Source organism: Podarcis tiliguerta (genome assembly GCF_965153285.1).
Source record: "Podarcis tiliguerta genome assembly, chromosome: 2".
In the NCBI taxonomy this organism is placed as follows: domain Eukaryota; kingdom Metazoa; phylum Chordata; class Lepidosauria; order Squamata; family Lacertidae; genus Podarcis; species Podarcis tiliguerta.
This window is the reverse complement of record NC_139535.1, coordinates 111,772,305-111,792,891: the sequence shown is the minus strand read 5'-3', so window position 1 is coordinate 111,792,891 and position 20,587 is coordinate 111,772,305. Positions and strand designations below refer to the sequence as shown.

Sequence of the window (20,587 nt, the reverse complement as noted above, 5' to 3'; positions counted from 1 at the left end):
CACTGCACGACTTTAGTTTAAGGGACCATTTGGTGCCTAGCTTATATATATCCAAGTTTCTAACACTGCTATCTATGCTCCTTAAGAAACACACCTCAATCTGGGCCTCTTTTCTCCCTTATCAGCCGTTTTTGTCCTTGCCCAGCTTCTCTTTCTCTGCCTCAGCTCTCGGTCTCCTCCCGCCTTCCAAGCCGCCTGTTCTTCCACTGCATGAGCTTCGAGGCTTCCTCTCCACAGCCTTCAGAAGAAAAGAAAAGACGCACGCAAATCAAGTTGTCACTTGTGAGCAGTAGAGCTGAAGGCGACGGGAGGAAGTGCCTCTGGCCAGCCCTCTTGCTGTTCCTTCAAGCTTGGGAAAACAGCCCCAAGAAGGCAGGGAACCCAAGAAGGCTTTGCTGTTCTTCCAAACCACCGTGCATCTGCTACTCCAGTTTCAGTGACCAAGTGATCAGACCAGAGTGCCTGCTTTTGGAACCAGCGTGCATCAACATCAAACCGTGAGTTTGTCTTGGTTGCCTGCAAGGTTTTTGGCTTGCTTGTTTTGAGAAGGGACAAAAGCATTGAGTCTTGGAACCGTGGATACAGCGACAAATGGGTAGGGCTGCCAGGTGACCAGAAAAAACGCCCAGCAACCTGCAAACTGTGCTGGTCTGTTCTTGTGTGCAGAAATCCAACTTGGCAATGACCATTGGCTAAGGTTTGCGTATTAAGCTGCAGCAACCTTGAACAAGCTGGCAATCTTACAGAGGTCCTAATAATGAGGGTGCAGGGAGGGGAGGCTTTTGCTATCTGTAAAGAGCAGTTAAAGACATATCTGCTTATCCAGGCACCTAGCTCGTAAATATCTCCCCCCACTTTCCTTCTTTGTTTTGGTGCCACACCCTTTCCCTCTGGTCTTCGGGATGGTATAACCTTGTGAAGTTTTCTGGCATTAGGTAAAACATGGCCATAGCCCTCCAGATGTTGTTGTTTAGTCGTGTCCGACTCTTCGTGACTCCCTGGACCAGAGCACGCCAGGCACTCCTGTCTTCCACTGCCTCCCACAGTTTGGTCAAACTGATGTTGGTAGCTTCGAGAACACTGTCCCACCATCTCGTCCTCTGTCGTCCCCTTCTCCTCGTGCCCTCCATCTTTCCCAGCATCAGGGTCTTTTCCAGGGAGTCTTCTCTTCTCATGAGGCAGCCAAAGTATTGGAGCCTCAGCTTCAGGATCTGTCCTTCCAGTGAGAACTCAGGGCTGATTTCCTTCAGAATGGATAGGTTTGATCTTCTTGCAGTCCACGGGACTCTCAAGAGTCTCCTCCAGCACCAGAATTCAAAAGCATCAATTCTTCGGCGATCAGCCTTCTTTATGGTCCAGCTCTCGCTTCCATCTCCCATCATCCCTGACTATTGACCATGCATGCTAGCTGATGGGAGTTTCACAACATCTGGAGGGCCACAGATTAGCCAACCCTGATAAAAATGGGTTGTTGTTTTTTAATTAAGAATTAGGCACATTCAGCATCTCTAAGACGTGCTGATGGCAAAAAATGGAGGAGGTTTTCTTTATGCCCTGCTTGCATACATCCCTGCACGAAGCATCTGGTTAGCCCCTGTGAATGCTGGAGGATCAAAGCAGCAGAGGTCTTCTTTTTTTAGCGTTAAAAAAAAAGGTAACCTACCCTACCTTAACTGATTCAGAATTAAGTTCATGCAAGACATATTTGGTGAGTGTTTGTCCTATTTTACATGAACTGATGAATTGCTTTACCTCCAGTGATCCTTTTTTTAAAAATTATACCTTATGGTTATTGTAATCAGAATGTTTATTTGCCGTGTATTTTCAGCACAAACTCATTTGTGGAAAATGTGTTATGCAGATAAACTGACATTGTCTATGTTTATCTGTGACAAAACCTCCCTGTGAGACCACTTTCCGTTTAACATGCAAATAGCACTTTTGATGTGTGGAACACCTTACGGTTCTTTATTTTTTTAATCAATTACTTCATCTTCCCAACTGCTCCTCAAGTTATGTCCCTTTAAATCTCCGTTTTTAGTCCAAGATTGAGCAAATTGCTTTCGGCAACACAACATGATTCAAGTATCTGGGATTCAAAACTCTCTTGTGTTGCTCCACGTTCAGTATAATTGCTTCCATTGTCTGATATATTTTTGGTAAATTCTGCACAATGCTCAATTAACTTATGGCTTAAGCTCTTTCTTCTTTCTGTTTCTTGGGGAATGTAAGCTCTACCCCCTTTCTAAAGTTCTTTTGTACATATTTTCCTGTAGTTTTACGAAGGTGTGTTGTGAAGATCATTTTTCACAATGAAATCAGGTGTTTATTGCTCCACATTTTGCAATTTGAATGTCATGGCTTTCATCTAAAAAAAGGCAGCTGTATTAATCTGTAAGATGGTGATGGGGAATCCAAAATTCACATCAGACCCAGCCACCTTTCTTATAGAGTAGCCAACATAGTGCTCTCTAGATGTTAGACTCCCATCTCCCATCAGCCCGGCCAGTGGTCGAGAATTATAGGAGTTCCGCAAGATCTGGAGGGCCACGGATTAGACACCCCTACTTTATTAGGACCGGTCAAACTGCCACAAAAGTGTGAGTAAGCATTCAAATTTCTCTAATATCCAGCTGGATGTTAAGAAACAGGGTGGAGAGCAGAGAAGGAAAGAAAGCTGGCTTATGTTGAAGCCATGAGTTCTGCATGCTTCATAGCCTTAAGATGGTGCCTAGGAAAAAGTGTGAGGCTTGGGCTATGTGCCCATTACCAGCTTAAAACACAGCTAGGTCATTATTTTTCTCAATTTGAATCAAAGCTTAGTTGGGGTGGGGTGGGGAAAATAACAGGATAAATACAAGGTAGATAACGATTGTGGCTAACCTTGTGTGTAGACTCCAAAACCAGCGATGGGAACACAACTTTCAGTTCCTCTAGAAGCTGTGAAAGATTTTGAGTTAAAACCTAGGGATGCTGGAACAAAAATCCAATGGCTGATTCTTCATTTCCACAAATACAAGCAACGTTAGTTACTTCAATCTGCCACCAGCTCTAGGAAGCTTAACATCCGTGATTCTTCAGCTTGATTGCACAAGGGGACCACTGTTCTGGACCATACCTTTAAAACACATTTGAATCATTTTTTTTCTTTCCCAAAGAATGAGAACTGAAGTTTGTTAAGGCTGCTAGGAATTTTAGATCTGTGATGGGTAAGCTACAGTTTCCAGAATTATTTGAAGGAAAGACTTCATTTCAAATGTCCTTTAAAGGTAATGGCATGTACAAAGAAGAGGAGTTTGGATTTGATATCCCGCTTTATCACTACCCTAAGGAGTCTCAAAGCGGCTAACAATCTCCTTTCCCTTCCTCCTCCACAACAAACACTCTGTGAGGTGAGTGGGGCTGAGAGACTTCAGAGAAGTGTGACTGGCCCAAGCTCACCCAGCAGCTGCATGTGAAGGAGCAGGGAAGCGAACCCGGTTCGCCAGATTACAAGTCCACCGCTCTTAACCACCACACCACGCTGGCTCCCATAGCCCTGATTTGCTCGTTCTTTCCAGACTCACTGCTTTTCCCCCATTGGGACCACCATCCAACACAGCTCTATGCATGCATGGCTGGCTGTGGGGAAAGGACTCTATATGCTGCGCGCACCTGGAGGGGGGGGGGTGTAGCCTTACCAACTATTGCGGTGGAAACTTCAAAACTGCCGTTCTATTTTTAAGTTTTGAATTTTAAACTGAAGAATAGACTGCTTCGTTGTGGTGTGGTGGAAACTTCAGAGAAATCCCCAGCTCTTCAGAAATATCCTCGTGTCATTTACTTTCGAGGCCCAACGGGCGGTTATGGGTATCCAGCTGCAAAAAGAGGAGAGGGCGACTGCACTTTTTAATAGTTGTGTGGCGGTAGGTGAGTTTCAGCAGGTGTGGGCTACACCTGCTGAATTGCCCGCTTCTGCACCGCAATTAAAGGGTCAGGATCTCTGCCCTCTTTTTGGCCCTGGCCACCCTCTTAAGAGACCCGTAGATCAGAATTAAATAGCCACATCGTAAAAGAGCCGTACAGCTAGTCACGACCTCTTTCTAAAAGTTCATCCTGGAGTCATTCTGAAAGCCAGCGTTTTGCAAGCAGCCCACTGACAAGCCCAACAGCTGCTGAACGTTACTCACGTGGAAGCTGTTAGTCTGTTTACGTGAGAAGGAGCAGCTTTGCAGTGCTGTTAATGGCCACAGAATGCAAGAGAGAGACATCTGACTCTTGCGGAAAAGAACAGGCAGTTCTCTTTAGTTTCAGCTCTAGGTGAAATATCTAGAGTGCCCATGTGCGAAACAGGGTGGGATTCCTACACCCAACTCAGCCACGAAGCTTGCTGGATAATCGTGGGCCAATTGTGCTCTCTCATCCTCACCTACCTCGCAAGGTCGCTGTGAAGATAGAATGAGGAGGGGGAAGAACGTTGTATAACCCCCCTTGAGACCGTTGGAGGAAAGATGGGGTATACAGTGGTACCTCGGGTTACATACGCTTCAGGTTACAGACTCCGCCAATCCAGAAATAGTACCTCGGGTTAAGAACTTTGCTTCAGGATGAGAACAGAAATTGTGCTCCGGCGGCGCGGCGGTAGCAGGAGGCCCCATTAGCTAAAGTGGTGCTTCAGGTTAAGAACAGTTTCAGGTTAAGAACGGACCTCCGGAACAAATTAAGTACTTAACCCGAAGTACCACTGTAAATGGAATAAATAAGTAAACTATTAAACATCTAGCCACATCTAGCATAAATCTGCTCATCTATCATCTATATCTATCTATCTATCATCTATCTATCTATCTATCTATCTATCTATCTATCTATCTATCATCTATCATCTATCTATCTATATCTATCTATCATCTTTGCTGTAGGATGTCTTCATGTGCCTTACCTCTGAACACTCTGGAAATGAAGTTTCCAACAGTTCAAAACAATATCTTACGGCTCCTATGTAATGCTCCTGGGACTAAATTGCGTCATAGAATCATAAGAGTTGGAAGGGACCAATGCAGAAATGTGCAGCCACCCCATACAGGGATTAAACCTTGGTGTTATCAGTACCACGCTCTAAACAACAACGGAGCTATCTGATAATACGTATTTTTATATCCCTCAGCTTCAGGATCTGTCCTTCCAGTGAGCACTCAGGGCTGATTTCCTTCAGAATGGAGAGGTTTGATCTTCTTGCAGTCCATGGGACTCTCAAGAGTCTCCTCCAGCACCACTTGCTGCTGCTGTTGAACTTAATCTGTTCCAGGAGTCCGTTTGACTCCCGAAATTGTTTGAAAACCAAGGTGTGGCTTCCGATTGGCTGCAGGAGCTTTTTGCACTCACAGAAGCCGCGTCGGATGTTCAGCTTCCGAAAAACATTCACAAACCGGAACACTTATTTTGCGGCGTTCGGGAGCCGATTTGTTCGGGAGTGAAGCCATTTGAGTCCCTAGGTACCACTGTGTATATCTCCAACAATGCTAAATTTCTTTAACTAAAAATATTGTGGGTTTGATAAAGAAAGCCCCTAATGTGAAAGTTGGTTCCTTTAAAGAGCTGGGCTGGAAGGAACAAGGAGTGTCGCCAGAGCACATGACGGAAATGGCAGGATCATGACTGAAGGTATTTTGAGTTGAAACTAAATACAACATTTGATCTTAGTCTAGGACAGGTCCCTGCTTTTTTCACTTATACAGGGAACAACAGGCAGTACCAGAAGTGGGATAGTGATCTATAGGATGATTTTGAAGCCAGAAAGCTTGAGAAACAAGCCCTAGATGTGTTAGATCCCTTAAGCTGTGCTCCAGAAAATTGGAGAAGATTTACGCAGCACTTTGGCCTGCTCATAGAAGCCAGTGGAGCTGCCGAGACGACAACAGATAAACGGAAGGCAGCTCTGCTGGTGAATTTTGCAGGGCCCCAAGATGCTGATTTGCTTAACACCTTTTCACTAGCTGCAGAAAAAAAAAGTCTAAACATGATAGTGTGGTTAACAAGTCTGAGGAACGTTTGCACACAAAGCAAAAAAGCGAGATGTTTGAAAGAGAGGTTTCTGCATACAAAAAAAAAAGTGAGACAGAATCTTAGAGCCGTCTGCGAAGGCTGAGCCAGACTGTAAACATATTGTAAATCTCCCTGTGATCCTCAGATGATGGGAGATAATGAAATAATAATCAGTGCTTTTTTTCTATTAAAAAAATGTTTAGGGTACTCTCATTTTGACTCAAGAAAACCACCATTTTATAGTTTAAATTGGGGAAAATTAATACAGTAAATGGACAAAAGTACAAAGATTCACAAAGTGCTTAGGGATATCCATACCCCTGCATCCCCCCCCCCGAAAAAAGCACTGAAAGTAATAATGAAACTTCTGACTAATTAGGGGTCAGATTCGCCTAAGAAACAGGATTGCAAACTGACTGGGAAATTGCTAGAAATTTCCTTACTTTAGCAAAAAGCAATTGAAATCTTCCGAGTTTCAAGAAATCACATGCAAAAGAGAGTACAGTTTATTTGTTTGAAGGAAAGAGTTTCGTTGAGTTTGTGGATTGTGACTTCTAGCAGCCATGGTGGAGGGTGGCAGTGATAGTGAGCCTTACTCAAAACCTAGTTTTGACTTATTTGGAACAGCAAGCCAAAGTTTGCAGGAAATGCAGGAAAGTTTGCATGCACCCACAGCAGTGCAGGGCCGGTGGAAAAACATGCAGCAGATGGCTGAAGGTGGGCCACTTTGCTAGGGCCTGCAAACAAAATTAGTGGCAAGAAGAAACTGCAACCTGTGCACAGTGTCACAGGAAGAAAGCAGCTCTGCAACGATCTATATCACCAGAGGGCTGGCATATTAAGTTAGAGATAAATGGCAGCAAGCTGAAATTTAAAACAAAACACTGGAGCACAAACTTGATTCCTGAAAGCATAGCAATGCTACAAAGCAGGCTTAGGCAAACTCTGGCCCTCCAGATGTTTGGGGCTACAATTCCCATCATCCCTAGTTAACATCCCTAGGACCAGTGGTGGGAATTGTAGTCCCAAATATCTGGAGGGCCGGAGTTTGCCTATGCCTGCTACAAAGGAAACCAAGCTACAGGGATAATAGGAAAGTGAAATTAAGAGCATATGAATTGAGAGCAATATCAGCTGCGACTCAAATGCCTCTGAACTGGAAGTTAAATGGGAAGACAATGTTTAAAAAGTTTTATTTGATGTTTTCTTCTGGTCTCAAATTAATCGTGACATTGAAGCACTTGTGAAAGGATGCATTGCTTGTCAGCCCAAACAGCCCATGCTGGTGATCTAATAACCTATTTTGACGTGGACCAAAAGTTGGACCAATATATTGGCTTGCACATGCAAAAATCCTCACTATGCCCTGATTGTGGACTAATTTTCTTAATATCCAGAGGTTGCTTTACTAATGGACACCATTGCTTCCCAGGGAATTGGGAAAATAGTCATTTATTTATTTATTTATTTATTTATTTTGCTTGGCATGGCATTTCTGAGGGGGTTTGGACAGATAATGGCCCTCAGTTTGGCTTGTTGTGAGTTTCAGAACTTGTCCAAAGTTTATGGGAGTTCTTCAGATCACATCAAGCCACAAATATTCTCAGTCGAATGGTCTCGTTGAAAATGGAAGTACAAGTTGTAAAGAAATGACAGGATTCAGGTACTGGCCCATCACCGGCTTTGCTGAATTATGGAGCATCTCCTCTGGAACGTGGAAAAGCTGAGCTTCTGTTTGAAAGGGTTATTCGAACAGAGTTGCCCAATTATCAGAGGCTGAAGGAATAACGCAGTACCTCTCTGAAGCTCAGCACTGGCACCCCACAGGGATGTGTGCTAAGTCCCTACCTGTACTCATATACATATGACTGTATTTCATCTGATCCATCCACTGCAATTCTTAAGTTTGCAGATGATACCACCATAATGGGTCTAATTACAGGTGGAGATGAATCAGCCTATAGGGAGGAGGTTCAAAAAGTCTCCACATGGTGCCTAGAGAACAACTTGCACCTAAATATCAGCAAGACAAAGGAGATGGTGTTGGACTTTCGGAGGAAGAGAGGGGAACTAGCCTCGTTGTATATCGGGGGGGGGGGCTGTGTGGAGAGAGTCTCTTCCTTTAAATTCCTGGGAGTTTACCTTAGCGAGGACCTCACTTGGAAAATCAATACAACCCAGGTGGTTAGGAAGGCCCAACAGAGACTCCATTTCCTCAGGGTCTTTCGAAAGAACAATGTCAAACAATAATAATAATAATAATAATAATAATAATAATAATAATAATAATAATAAATTTATTATTTGTTCCCCAGCCACTCTGGGCGGCTTCCAACAAAGATGAAAAATACACTAAAATGTCACATATTAAAAAATCTTCCCTGAACAGGGCTGCCTTCAGATGTCTTCTGAATGTCAGGTAGTTGTTTATTGCTTTGACATCTAATGGGAGGGCGTTCCACAGGGCGGGCGCCACTACCGAGAAGGCCCTCTGCCTGGTTCCCTGTAACTTGGCCTCTCGCAGTGAGGGAACCGCCAGAAGGCCCTCGGCGCTGGACCTCAGTGTCCGGGCAGAACGATGGGGGTGGAGACGCTCCTTCAGATATACTGGACCGAGGCCGTATATTGACGATCTCCTTCTACCGGGCCACAATAGAAAGTGGTACGCTGGTTTGACAGCCACGGACAGGGCCTCCCTACAGAGGGTGGTGAATACAGCACATGATATCATGGGCTGTTCCCGGAGTTCGCTAGATGACATCGTTGGAGACCGCTGCCTCAGGAGAGCGAGGAAAATTCTTAGGGACGACTCACACCCTGGCTAGCAGCTCGTTAATCTCCTAACGAGGGGGCCAGGAGATACAGAAGTATAGTCAGCCGCACCAACAGGTTAAAGTTTTTATCCGTGGGCTGCTGAATGCAAAAAAATAGTGGTGCAATTGACTTCCGACAAGCACACAGAGCGCGAACAAGACTTGAGTGTATGGGGGGGGCTCGTTTAATTTCACTGCACACAGGTGGTGTAGGTTTATTTTATTTTTATCTATTTTATTTATTTGGATAGACTGAAAGGAAAACAAAAGGCATATACAGTGGTGCCCTGCAAGACGAATGCCTCGCAAGGCGGAAAACCCGCTAGACGAAAGGGTTTTCCGTTTTGGAGGTGCTTTGCAAAACAAATTTCCTATGGGCTTGCTTCGCAAGACGAAAATGCCTTGCGATTCCTGGGGTTTTTTTTTCACTCCCCACCCCCTTTTTCTAAGGCACTAAGCTGCTAATAGCCTTTTAGCAGCTAATCTGCTAATCCCTTAAGCCTTTAATAGCCGCTAATAGCCGCTAAACCGCTAATAGCGCTAATCCGCTAATGGGCTTGCTTCACAAGACGAAAAAACCGCTAGACGAAGAGACTCACGGAACGGATTCTTTTCGTCTTGCGAGGCACCACTGTAATGGCAGAGGCTCAAAAGAACTTAAAGCAATGGCAGTCAAATGACCAGGTGCATATTTATGATTGCTCAGCAAGACCACAAGGGCAATTAAAGTAGAAGCCCTGCTGCACTGTGTCAGCATCAAATGGCCAGCCATCTAGGAGGGACAGGTGACATCGAGGAACTTGAACCCTGGGCACAGTAACAAGCTGATTTTCGGCAACCTCAGCAATGTGATTAGAACCTGGTGCTGCAGCCAGTAAATCACATACGGGGCGAGGGGTACAAGTTATCAGAAGATCTACAAGGCACCACAGAGACGGGAAGAACAATTCTGAATAGACTTGGATGTCATTTGGTGTGTGTGTGTGTGTCATTTTGTTGTTGTTTTTCTTATAGATGCAGTACATGCTGTTCTGTCGCCTTGTTTGTGTTCTCTTGTAAGCTACAGTTTTATATGGTGGGCGTAGGGGTTATTTAATGCTATTTGAGTATCGGAAAGTGGGAGATGTGAGAGTGAGCTAGCAGAAGCTGGAAGGTTGATCATGATGAAAGCCTTCTGTGTTAAAATTGAAGAAAAGGTTGGTTGTTAGCTCACACTATTTCCCAGCTTTCTTCACTCGTGCAAGGAACAGCACAGTTATCTGGCCAAAGACGTTTTGCAGGTTTTTGAAGCGCTGAAAACCTGCAAAGCCTCTTTGCCATTAGGCAAATTACGGTAGATACATGAGATAAGCAACCCTCGACTCTGTTGTATTCTGGGCTTCCTTGCATGGGAGCTTCTTTTGTTTCGTTCTTTTGTTTGTTGGGCCTGATGCTACACAGCAACAGCAGATGTGAACTGATTGCGGTGCGTCTTGTAACCACGCGTCGATCTCAGGCAAAATAAGTCCATATAAGGAGAGCAACACAGTGGAAAATTATGCAACTTTTTTTGATTTGGTTTATATGGAGACATGGGGTGGTGTTGGGCTTTTCTCAAAACTGAGCCAGCCGAACGGTTCCACCACCACCACCCCCCTAGATGAATGAAACGCCCACGCCCTTGCTTTGAGCCTCATGATATGCTGAGCTACATAACAATGTGGAAATCTCAGGCCTGGGGGGAGAAATTGGGCCATGCGGTCCTCTCCATCTGGCCTATTGGACTCCCCCTCCCCCCTAGACACACCCCATCACCAGCCCTGCATTTCACCCTTGTTTGGGTGTTTTTGCTTGGCTAGAATGCGCCCTTGAAATCTGATGGTGTTTCTTCCTTGCACACAGAAAGGGCTGCTTGTAGAAAGGGCTTACTGTACAGAGGTGAAAATTTGCACTCTTTGTTCCACCCACTTTTACCTGTGGCCCCGCCCACCATTGGAATGTGTTATCACTTCCAACACCTTTTTATCTCATTATGCAGTACATCATTTCCCAAAATACCCTCACATCCACATAACAATGTGAAGTGGATTCAATGCATCCCATGGGTACATGTTTTTGCGTTATCCACATGACATTTTCCTCCTCGTCCAAGTGACTTTCTTCTTGGATTTTTTATCAGGCAGCCAACGGAGGTTAGAAAAGCTCTCGGCCATGTGCTCCTTTGGCATGCCAAAGCATCCATCTCCCCAGCTCAAGAACATCTAAGGACATGGTCGGAACTGTAATAAACAAAAATCTGCCCTTATTCCCTTATGGGGGACACAAGAGCCCGTATAGAGTCCTTTGTAGGTTCTCCATTGGTTGGAGAAAATAACAGAGGCCAACCAGAGAATATTGAGAAGCAAAGCCTGATCTTTGTTGAACTGTTGCAACAGGGTGCTCCCCTCACACGCAGGAAAGGAGGAGGACCCAGAACCAAGGTGTGCCTTGCCCTTATATAGACATTTTAAATTCCCTGCCCTGGAGCTCAAGACCACCCCTCCATACATCATACATACATCACAGAATGGGTGTAACCCAAGACCACCCCCCACAAACATCATAACTACATCACAGAAAAGGCGGTCTACAACAGAAATTTGAATGTTGTTGTTTTTCCTGTCTGCCAGGTTATCTGATAATGCCTTATCTGATTGCCTTTCCTGGTAGTCTGCTTATTCCTTTGAGATGGTGCTTACCCAATTCCTGAGACAATGGGAAGGTTCCCTCACCCCCTCCCTCTTTGCAGAGAAAACATTTGGTCAGTTGGGGAGTCAAAATGGTTTCAGGACGGTCTTCCTGTGCTGCTCCAGACATGTGGTCCACATATCCATGTACGTGCCTGGCCAGCACATTTATGAATATATATTAATTTTTTTATTTCAGAACCTTGCTTGACTCCAACTCCCACCAGCTCCATCTATCACAGCCAGTGATGACCAGGGATGATGGGAGATGGAGTCCTAACAATATCTGGAGGGGGTAGCACAGGTTCCTCAGTTCTGGTCCAAAGGCACTTTGCTGAAACTAAGCAGGTCTGGGGCTGGTCAGTTCTTGGAATCAAGGCGATTTACTTGGGAAAACCCATGCCTTGAGTTCCAGAGGGTGGAGACACACAGGGGTGTGCATGAGATAGATTAGTACGCTGCCTCTGTGTACCCTCTCTGAAAGTGTAGGTAGTTGATTATTTTCCCCAATATATTTTTGTAGCTGAGGCAGTGGCGTAGCGTGGGGGGTGCAGGGGGGGGCTGGCCGCACCGGGCGCAACATCTGGGGGGGCGCTCGCACTCGCAGCTCTCTGCCCCTACCTGGCTCACTCTCTCTCTCACTGCAGTGCTGGCTGTGCGAATCCGATCCGAGCCGCCGGGTCGCCGCCCACTGTGGAGGGGAGGGTGCCAGGCGTGCGGTGCGGTGCGGAGAGAGAGAGAGGGACTATCTGGGGGAAGGGACAGTGCAGCGGGGGGGGGCGCAAATTACTTGCCTTGCCCCGGGTGCTGACAACCCACGCTACTCCACTGAGCTGAGGCAGAAACAAGCTAGCTGCATACTGTTGGGCTTGCCCTTTCTTCACAGGAAGGGAGGGGTTGTCTTGAGATAATCTTGCAGAGTTCGATGTTCCTTGGTTACCTCTAGAGGGGAAGCACAGCTTCTGAAATTCTGGAGTTGGCCTTAGAACGGCTTCCACTGCCTCAGAGTGTGTGCAGGTCACAGCTCCCTTGCCGCTGAACTTTGCCAACCACAGTTGTGACCGGCAGCCGAGTCAGCTTCAAGGTAGGATTGAGATCTTTGCCTCACGTATCTGTGGAAATCAAACACTTGATGCTCCAGGAACGCTTCGGCTAGAATAGTTCAGGTTGCCGTTTCTTTATCTTTCGCCACCTCCGAGTCAAATTGTGAAAGAATAAGATTTCACGAACTTTCTTTATCTCTGAGCAGGCAGCACAGAATGACTAATCCGTGTAATAGATGGAGTCATCGCTTGTTTTGAAGGCATGGTTTTACTCATAAGCAGTGTCTTCTGTAGAAATGTGTGTTTTTACTCACAAGTTGTAAACAGTGTGTTGCTCAGAAAGGCAATTAAGTTTTGAAGTGCCATTGTTTTGCATAGCTTTGCAGAATTTTCCAGAATTTAGATCAGATTTAGATTGCAAACATGTGTCTTACCAGCATGTATTTTGCTCGAATGGTTTGCACACATAACCTGTCTTGGGATAGTGCTTTTACGAGCAAGGGATCCCCAAATCTTGCTTCATAATGAGAAATTTTAAAGAGACAACATACCCAGAGGCAAACCTAGGATCCCTTGTGCTCTCAGCAAGTAGCTGTATTGGTGCCCCCCCCTTAACCCCCCCACACACTTTACTGCAATAGCCACATTAGAAATTACAAAATTTTACGCAACCCAAGTATTTGAAGTGTCTGCATTGAGGGTGATGCAAGATGGAAGGGTGGGAAAAAATTGCACGTCTTTGTGCAGTGTTGCAAGAAGCACAGGAAGATTCTCCCACATTTGATCTCACCACGACAGCAACGTTGTATATGCACATATTTGCGTCATGCACGCCACTCTCAAACCTTCTTGCCATTTCTCCTACTGCTCAGCTTTTTCTTTTCTTTTTAAAATAGTTTTATAAAGGATTTTTTGTGTGTGTGTTACAAAACAGATGCAGGGAAAGGTACATCTATTGTCTCCACTTCCAATTCATAGAGTCTTTCTCACAGTTCATTTACATTTAGCGAGAGACACTTTTTTTGTCACAGACGTCTTGCAGTTGCAGAAAAAGAAAGGAAGGGAGATTGGGAGGTTATTGTTCTATCATTCTCTTGCCTGAAGTCTTAGCGTAGGGGTTTTTTTTTGGGGGGGGGGTCCCCCGAACCTGCTTGGCTGTGTTCAGTTGATTGCAGTGTGGCTTGTTTGTAAAGGGGGGGGGCTAGGTTGTGGGGTCAGGTTAGCCATATTGATTTGCATGCTGCTGGTGGTGGGGGGGATCGGTTGAGGCTATGTATGTGATAAAGCAGGCATAGGCAAACTTGGCCCTCCAGATGTTTTTGATGTTTTTAGTCATCATCCCTAGCTAACAGGACCAGTGGTCAGGGATGACGGGAGTTGTAGTCCTAAAACATCTGGGGGGCCGTGTTTGCCTATGCCTGGTGATAAAGAAAGTGCTTTTTTCTAAAAAAAACGTTTAGGGCGTACCATCATTTTGACTCGAAGCTACAAACATGAATCTGACCAAACTGCGGGTGGCAGTGGAAGACAGGAGTGCCTGGCGTGCTCTGGTCCATGGGGTCACGAAGAGTCGGACACGACTGAACGACTAAACAACAACAACAATCATTTTGACTCCAGAAAAATTACCATTTTATAGTTCAGATCAGGAAAAATAACTACAGTAAATGGACAAAAGCACAAAGATTCACAAAATGTTAAGGGGGTATGTGTACCCCTACGCCCCCCCCCCCAGAAAAAAGCACTGGATAAAGGGGAACCGTACTGAGGGGAAGGCTTCCAATTTTGCTTGTCCCCGTGCTAGCTTGTTTGTTGGTCAACTTTTCTAATAGGGCGCTTTCCCATACAGCTCTTGTCTATAATACATATAATACAGCTCTTGTCTATAATACTCTCACAGATAACCGGAGACAGATTTCTGGGGTGATTTTTGAACGCACACCCCTCTGGGTCTGCACCCCTGCTGGGGGCTGGTTTCACCAAGCCTTAGGTATGCCTCTGAATACACCTCTGTTTCAGGTTAATATGCCCAGCCATCCTGAAGCTGTGGTCACAGTCCAGCTTCTCATGTGGCAGACCTCATGTGCCAATGTTATAAATGCAGGCTACAGTTCCACTGTTGCGTTGAAAAGTGACGGTGGCACAGATATAAGCCTTATGTGTGAGAGGGTCATTGGACTCAGCTGTAGAACCAACATTCATAGGAATCTTGGAAGCTTCCTTATATCTTGTGGCCACTTTATTTGTCTGTCCAGCCACCCAACACTTCCAAACGTTGACTGTTTTTAGATGTTTCTTACTGATGTGTTTAAGGGACGCAGGTGGCGCTGTGGGTAAAAGCCTCAGCACCTAGGACTTGCCGATCAAAAGGTCGGCGGTTCGAATCCCAGTGGCGGGGTGCACTCCCGTCGTTCGGTCCCAGAGCCTGCCAACCTAGCAGTTCAAAAGCACCTCCAGGTGCAAGTAGATAAATAGGGACCGCTTACCAGCGGGAAGGTAAACGGCGTTCCGTGTGCTGCGCTGGCTCGCCAGAGCAGTTTCGTCACGCTGGCCACGTGACCCGGAAGTGTCTGCGGACAGCGCTGGCCCCCGGCCTATAGAGTGAGATGAGCGCACAACCCTAGAGTCTGGCAAGACTGGCCCAAACGGGCAGGGGTACCTTTACCTTTTTACTTACTGATGTGTTTGCTGCCTTCGGCTCCTTTGGGAGGAAGTGTGGGATACATATATATAAAAATATCCAGTATTGTCTACTCCATGGTATGCGGGTGGCGCTGTCGGTTAAACCACAGAGCCTAGGACTTGCCGATCAGAAGGTCGGCGGTTCGAATCCCCGCGACAGGGTGAGCTCCCGTTGCTCGGTCCCTGCTCCTGCCAACCTAGCAGTTCGAAAGCACGTCAAAGTGCAAGTAGATAAATAGGTATCGCTCCAGCGGGAAAGTAAACGGTGTTTCCGTGCACTGCTCTGGTTTGCCAGAAGCGGCTTAGTCATGCTGGCCACATGACCCGGAAGCTGTACGCCGGCTCCCTCGGCCAGTAAAGCGAGATGAGCGCCACAACCCCAGAGTCGGCCACTACTGGACCCAATGGTCTGGGGCCCCTTTATCTTTTTATTGTCTACTCTGGTTGGTGGCATCTCTCCAGGGATCACAGGCAGAGGTCTTCCATATCACTTGGTAGTGCCTGGATCCTTTGGATTCCCAGAGATCTACAGATTGAACCTGGGAGCTTGTACAACATGCATAGCATATGCTCAACCACCACGGGACTTAGGCTCCACTCATGCCCACAATACTGCCCCCGCCCTTCGCCCAACAGTAATCCAGCTATCCTTTTCTGTACAGGAGGAAAAGAACAGCATCTCCTTCTCCAGTTCCCCTAACAACCCCACTCTGCTTTTTAATCTTGCTTACCAGGCTATGCGTCCCACTGGATGGACTGTGAGACTGTGGCTTCTGTTTATTCTCCTTACAATGGTACATGCAGAGAAGATGCTGGATACAGGTAAAGTGGAGAGATGGGTTTTGCACATGGGGAGAGGGGGAGAGTGTCAGAGTTTAGCTGGCAGTGCAGCAGACCCTCCGAGTGTCCCTGTTTTCCAAGAAAGGTCCTGGATTTTCAGAAGCCGTCCTGGATTCTGATTTGATCCAAGAATGTCCCCCTTTTCCTTAAGACATTCCTATTTTCATTGGAGAAATGTTGGAAGGTATCCCTGTGTCTCTGGTCCAGAGACTGCAGCTGGTTGCAGCCCCAGTGGTGAGTGGGGCTTCTTCTCAGGCAGATAGCATACTAGTGTGAGGGATCCGTGCTAGCTGCCTGTTAGCCGCCGAGCCAGTTTTCAGGCACTGCTACTTGCACACTAAGTAACTCTGGACCAGGTTACCTGAAAAACCATATTCCTCTTCACTGCCTGCAATCAGCTAATGGAATCTGGTTGGTTTTGCCATGGCCTGATGATAATCTACTTGTGGTAACATGGAGACAGGGCCTTTTCAGTGGTGACACCAGTGTTGTTGAATGCCTTCCCTGCTGAAATACAAGAGGCTCCAGCAAAATTTTTAAGCAAGGGTTCCCCTAATTTGAACTTGTGGCTTGTTTTTACTGCTTTGATTGTTATGCTTTTTAACTGTTTTATTGTACATTTTAATTTGAGATCTCTTAGGGCTTAACTACACTTACCATTTGGACCACTCATTCCAGGCACTGGTCCATGCTTAAAAGCTCTGTGTCTGAGCAGTTTTTTTACTGCTCAAATGAAGCAAACATAAATTCGGGTTTTCAGCTCATTGCTGTTTGCTCTGATTGAGCTTTAAAGAACGGGTTTCTGCAGGGAAAGCTCCAAAGAAAAGGGGGAAAGGGGGGTGCGATAGAAAGAGCAGAGGAAAGGTAAGTATGACTAACCCCCTAATGTTGTTGAGCATTTTAATTGTGGATTAATAATAATAATAAAAAATTTTTATTTATATTCCGCCCTCCCCAGCCGAAGCTGGGCTCAGAGTGGCTAATTAACTGTATAGTTAGAAGTCATTTCGGCATAAAAGTGGTATATAAATTAAATAATAATAGTAATCAGAATTAATCTCCATTGTATTCAATGGAGCTTACTAGCGCTTAAGTGAGGGAGGGGATTTCAGCCTTATTGTCCTGTGCTTGGGGATTGTCTGACTGCGAGTTCATGAGGTTTAGCAGCTTCCCAACAATGGGTTTGGAAGAGGAGATAGAACCAGACTGGCCAACCAGACTGCCTGGGGTCTGTCAGGTGTCTCAGCAGAGGACAGTGGGAGAGAGAGAGATTGCAGGCAGAAATCTGGCATTAGCCCACCTGTGTTTCCTTTGCAGGTTCATGCCAGCCTCATCCCTCCTGCCACGAGTGCATCCGTTCCCATCCCAGCTGTGCCTGGTGCAAACAACTGGTGAGTATCACAGAAGCCTGTGTCATTTTCCTTTTTCCTCAGTCTAACTCTAGCATATCCTTTGGGGTACCAAGGAATCATTTTTCCCAGGGTTGGCACCTCAGAGCTTAATTTGCTGTTAATGTGTTTTATTTAAAGCATTGGGTGGGTAGACTGACTACTCAGGACTTGAAACGCCCAAACATGTGGCTTTTATTCCATTAAAACTGACACAAAGGTACTCTGTGCATGTCCAGCGGCACCCTTTTCTCCAGCCAGCTGGTGGGGGGGAAATAGGTATTTTGGACCACCCCACCACCTGATATGTGGCAGCAAACTTGACTTGCTCGCTTGAGCCATCTGAAGCCTGTTGCCACTTTCCTGTCTTGCAACCTCCTCTTCCTTGCTTGATCCGCAAGCCTTGGTGGGTTGACAGGCAAACATTTTGGACTCCTGATTGCACAGGATAATTCTCCCGGTCCAAGCAGTTGTGCCCGTTGGCAAAAGAGGCGAAACATTTCCTTGAAGGTGGCAGCATCCGGAGGTGGCAAGCTACCAGCCTGGCCTCTGACTCACCCCTTGTCCTTTCACTGTGGTTTCTCTCGCACAGACTTTCTCTTAAACTGTGCAAGAGGAGGTCGTGTACTGAGTCAGCAAGAATCTAAACCATCTTGAAGCCCCTTCTTTAAAGAAGCAGATGTGAAGGAATATATCCCATTATAATGATATAAAGAGTGCCTCTGAGCGCGTACAGAGCTGTGTGTGTGTGTGTGTGTGTGTGTGTGTGTGTTTGTGTGTGTGTACAGAGACAGAGGAGGAGAGAATTAGGGAGCGCAGCTTCCTTCTGGGACAGATGGTAGAATTTTGTGTGTGTGTGTGTGTGTGTGTGTGTGAGAGAGAGAGAGAGAGAGAGAGAAAAGAAGTTTGTTTAGTACATTGGCTCCCATAGCATCATTAAGTCTTACGATGATACTCTCTGTAACTGACTGTCCTACCTCACGTTCACAAGGCAGCTGATGAGGACCCAACATATCACTTCCTAACAGGATCAGTGTACGCATTTTAGCATAGCACCGCAAGACAACCGTTTCCTGTCCGCCCACAGGGCAGCAGGCCATAAAACTGTAATAATATCCCTCCGCTGACATCACCCGTAGCCCTGGCTCTCTCTTAACATGGCAGGCTTGGCGAGTCTCATCTGGGGAGGGGGAAAGACCTCACCTTGTCTCAGGAAATCTTTCCCAGAACCCTCTTTGCTGAAATGATAAAGGCCCCGTGCCCTTCCACCCTCCTACCCTGTAGAGCTGGGCCCCCACACCCAGTGCCACCCCCTCAAAAAACCCCAAACCCCAAAACCACACTTCCTTGAAAATAACTATTACTCTCACTACCCACTGTCCCAGTGCCGGAAAGCCAGCCAGGTGCCCCGCTAGCCATGAGGGAGAGTCTCTCACCACATCCTCCCAGATGTTTGCGTTCAGGCTGAAGCTTAATTTTTATGAATTGTACATGTGCGCACATGCCTTGCCACTTTCGTTACTGTAAATTGCCTTGTGAGTTTTTAACAGCGGCGGCGCATTGAGGGTGGTGAGAGAGAGAGAGATCCTTCGATCAGACGCAGATTTAAAACGATTATAATTGGTTTAATGATAAACCCTCTCCTGGATCTCTCAGGCTTTTCTGATCTTAACGGTTTTGTTTCTAAAAGGAACCAGTTTCCTAAAAGAAAGGTAGGCATAGGACTAACTTTGCTGCACATTTGGGCATGTGTTGTTGTTTAGTCGTGTCCGACTCTTCGTGACCCCATGGACCAGAGCACACCAGGCACTCCTGTCCTCCACTGCCTCCCGCAGTTTGGTCAAACTCATGCTGGTAGCTTCGAGAACACTGTCCAACCATCTCGTCCTCTGTCGTCCCCTTCTCCTTGTGCCCTCCATCTTTCCCAACATCACAGTCTTTTCCAGGGAGTCTTCTCTTCTCATGAGGTGGCCAAAGTATTGGAGCCTCATCTTCAGGATCTGTCCTTCCAGTGAGCACTCAGGGCTGATTTCCTTAAGAATGGATAGGTTTGATCTTCTTGCAGTCCATGGGACTCTCAAGAGTCTCCTCCAGCACCATAATTCAAAAGCATCCATTCTTCGGCGATCAGCCTTCTTTATGGTCCAGCTTTCACTTCCATACATCACTACTGGGAATTTGGCCATGTATGCATCAGTAAAAAAGGAGAGAATGCCTCACCCTGCCCACCCCATACAAGATGCAGATTTGCATAGTATTTGCATATACTAAGTTCATGCAAATTATGGAATAATTACTGTAATTTTAAAAGGAACATGCCACATCTCACTGGGTGGGTGTTGCCACAAGGTGGCTCCTGTTTCTGCCCAGGCTGCTGTTTAGGGTGCTGCTAACTATTGATGGCCTAACTTCAAGGCCTCCTCTCTGTCCTCCTTTCTTCTTACGGTTCTTTATCTTTATCTTGGACCACAACTTTGTAAGCTTCTATTGTGTTACCTCTTACTCCAATAAGGTAAAGGGGACCATGAGGTCCAGTCGTGGCCGACTCTGGGGTTGCGGCGCTCATCTCGCTTTATTGGCCGAGGGAGCCAGCGTACAGCTTCCGGGTCATATGGCCAGCATGACTAAACCGCTTCTGGCGAACCAGAGCAGCGCACGGAAACGCTGTTTACCTTCCCGCCGGAGCGGTACCTATTTATCTACTTGCACTCTGACGTGCTTTTGAACTGCTAGGTTGGCAGGAGCAGGGACCGAGCAACGGGAGCTCACCCCGTCACGGGGATTCGAACCGCCGACCTTCTGATCGGCAAGTCCTAGGCTCTGTGGTTGAACCCACAGCGCCACCCGCGTCCCATAAACCTCCAATAAACACCCCTAAATGCTACAACTTTTCCTCATGGAGATGCCAGACCCACCTGATCATTTTGCTTGCCCTTTTCTGAAGCTTTCCCTGTTTGAAGTGGGGCTGCCAGTACTGTACACACTGTTCCATCTTCTTCCTTGTCGCTGCTTGCACGAGTAGAGAGGGCAGGTGAGCAGAACAATGACTGCAGGAAAGAGGAGGACGACGACTATCAGGACCAGCAGGCTCT

At 46.4% G+C, this 20,587-nt stretch overlaps 2 protein-coding genes across 4 annotated transcripts in view; both read left to right on the top strand.

Annotated features, from left to right (window-relative positions):
* The window catches only part of CSAD (cysteine sulfinic acid decarboxylase), a 742,174-nt gene that overhangs the window by 644,577 nt on the left and 77,010 nt on the right, over positions 1–20,587 (top strand). The gene's annotated exons all lie outside the window — the stretch shown is intronic.
* The window catches only part of ITGB7 (integrin subunit beta 7), a 45,064-nt gene continuing 24,724 nt past the window's right edge, over positions 248–20,587 (top strand). The window contains exons 1-4 of one of the 3 annotated variants that reach the window (XM_083427396.1): positions 11,814–12,070; positions 12,381–12,626; positions 16,002–16,089; positions 17,425–17,498. In XM_083427396.1, coding sequence (XP_083283522.1) covers positions 16,005–16,089; positions 17,425–17,498 — 159 coding nt within the window. In that variant the 5' untranslated portion in view covers positions 11,814–12,070; positions 12,381–12,626; positions 16,002–16,004. Of the gene's footprint in view, positions 498–11,813; positions 12,071–12,380; positions 12,627–15,526; positions 16,090–17,424; positions 17,499–20,587 lie in introns of those variants that run through there. The other 2 variants (XM_083427395.1, XM_083427394.1) reach the window with 2 other exon arrangements.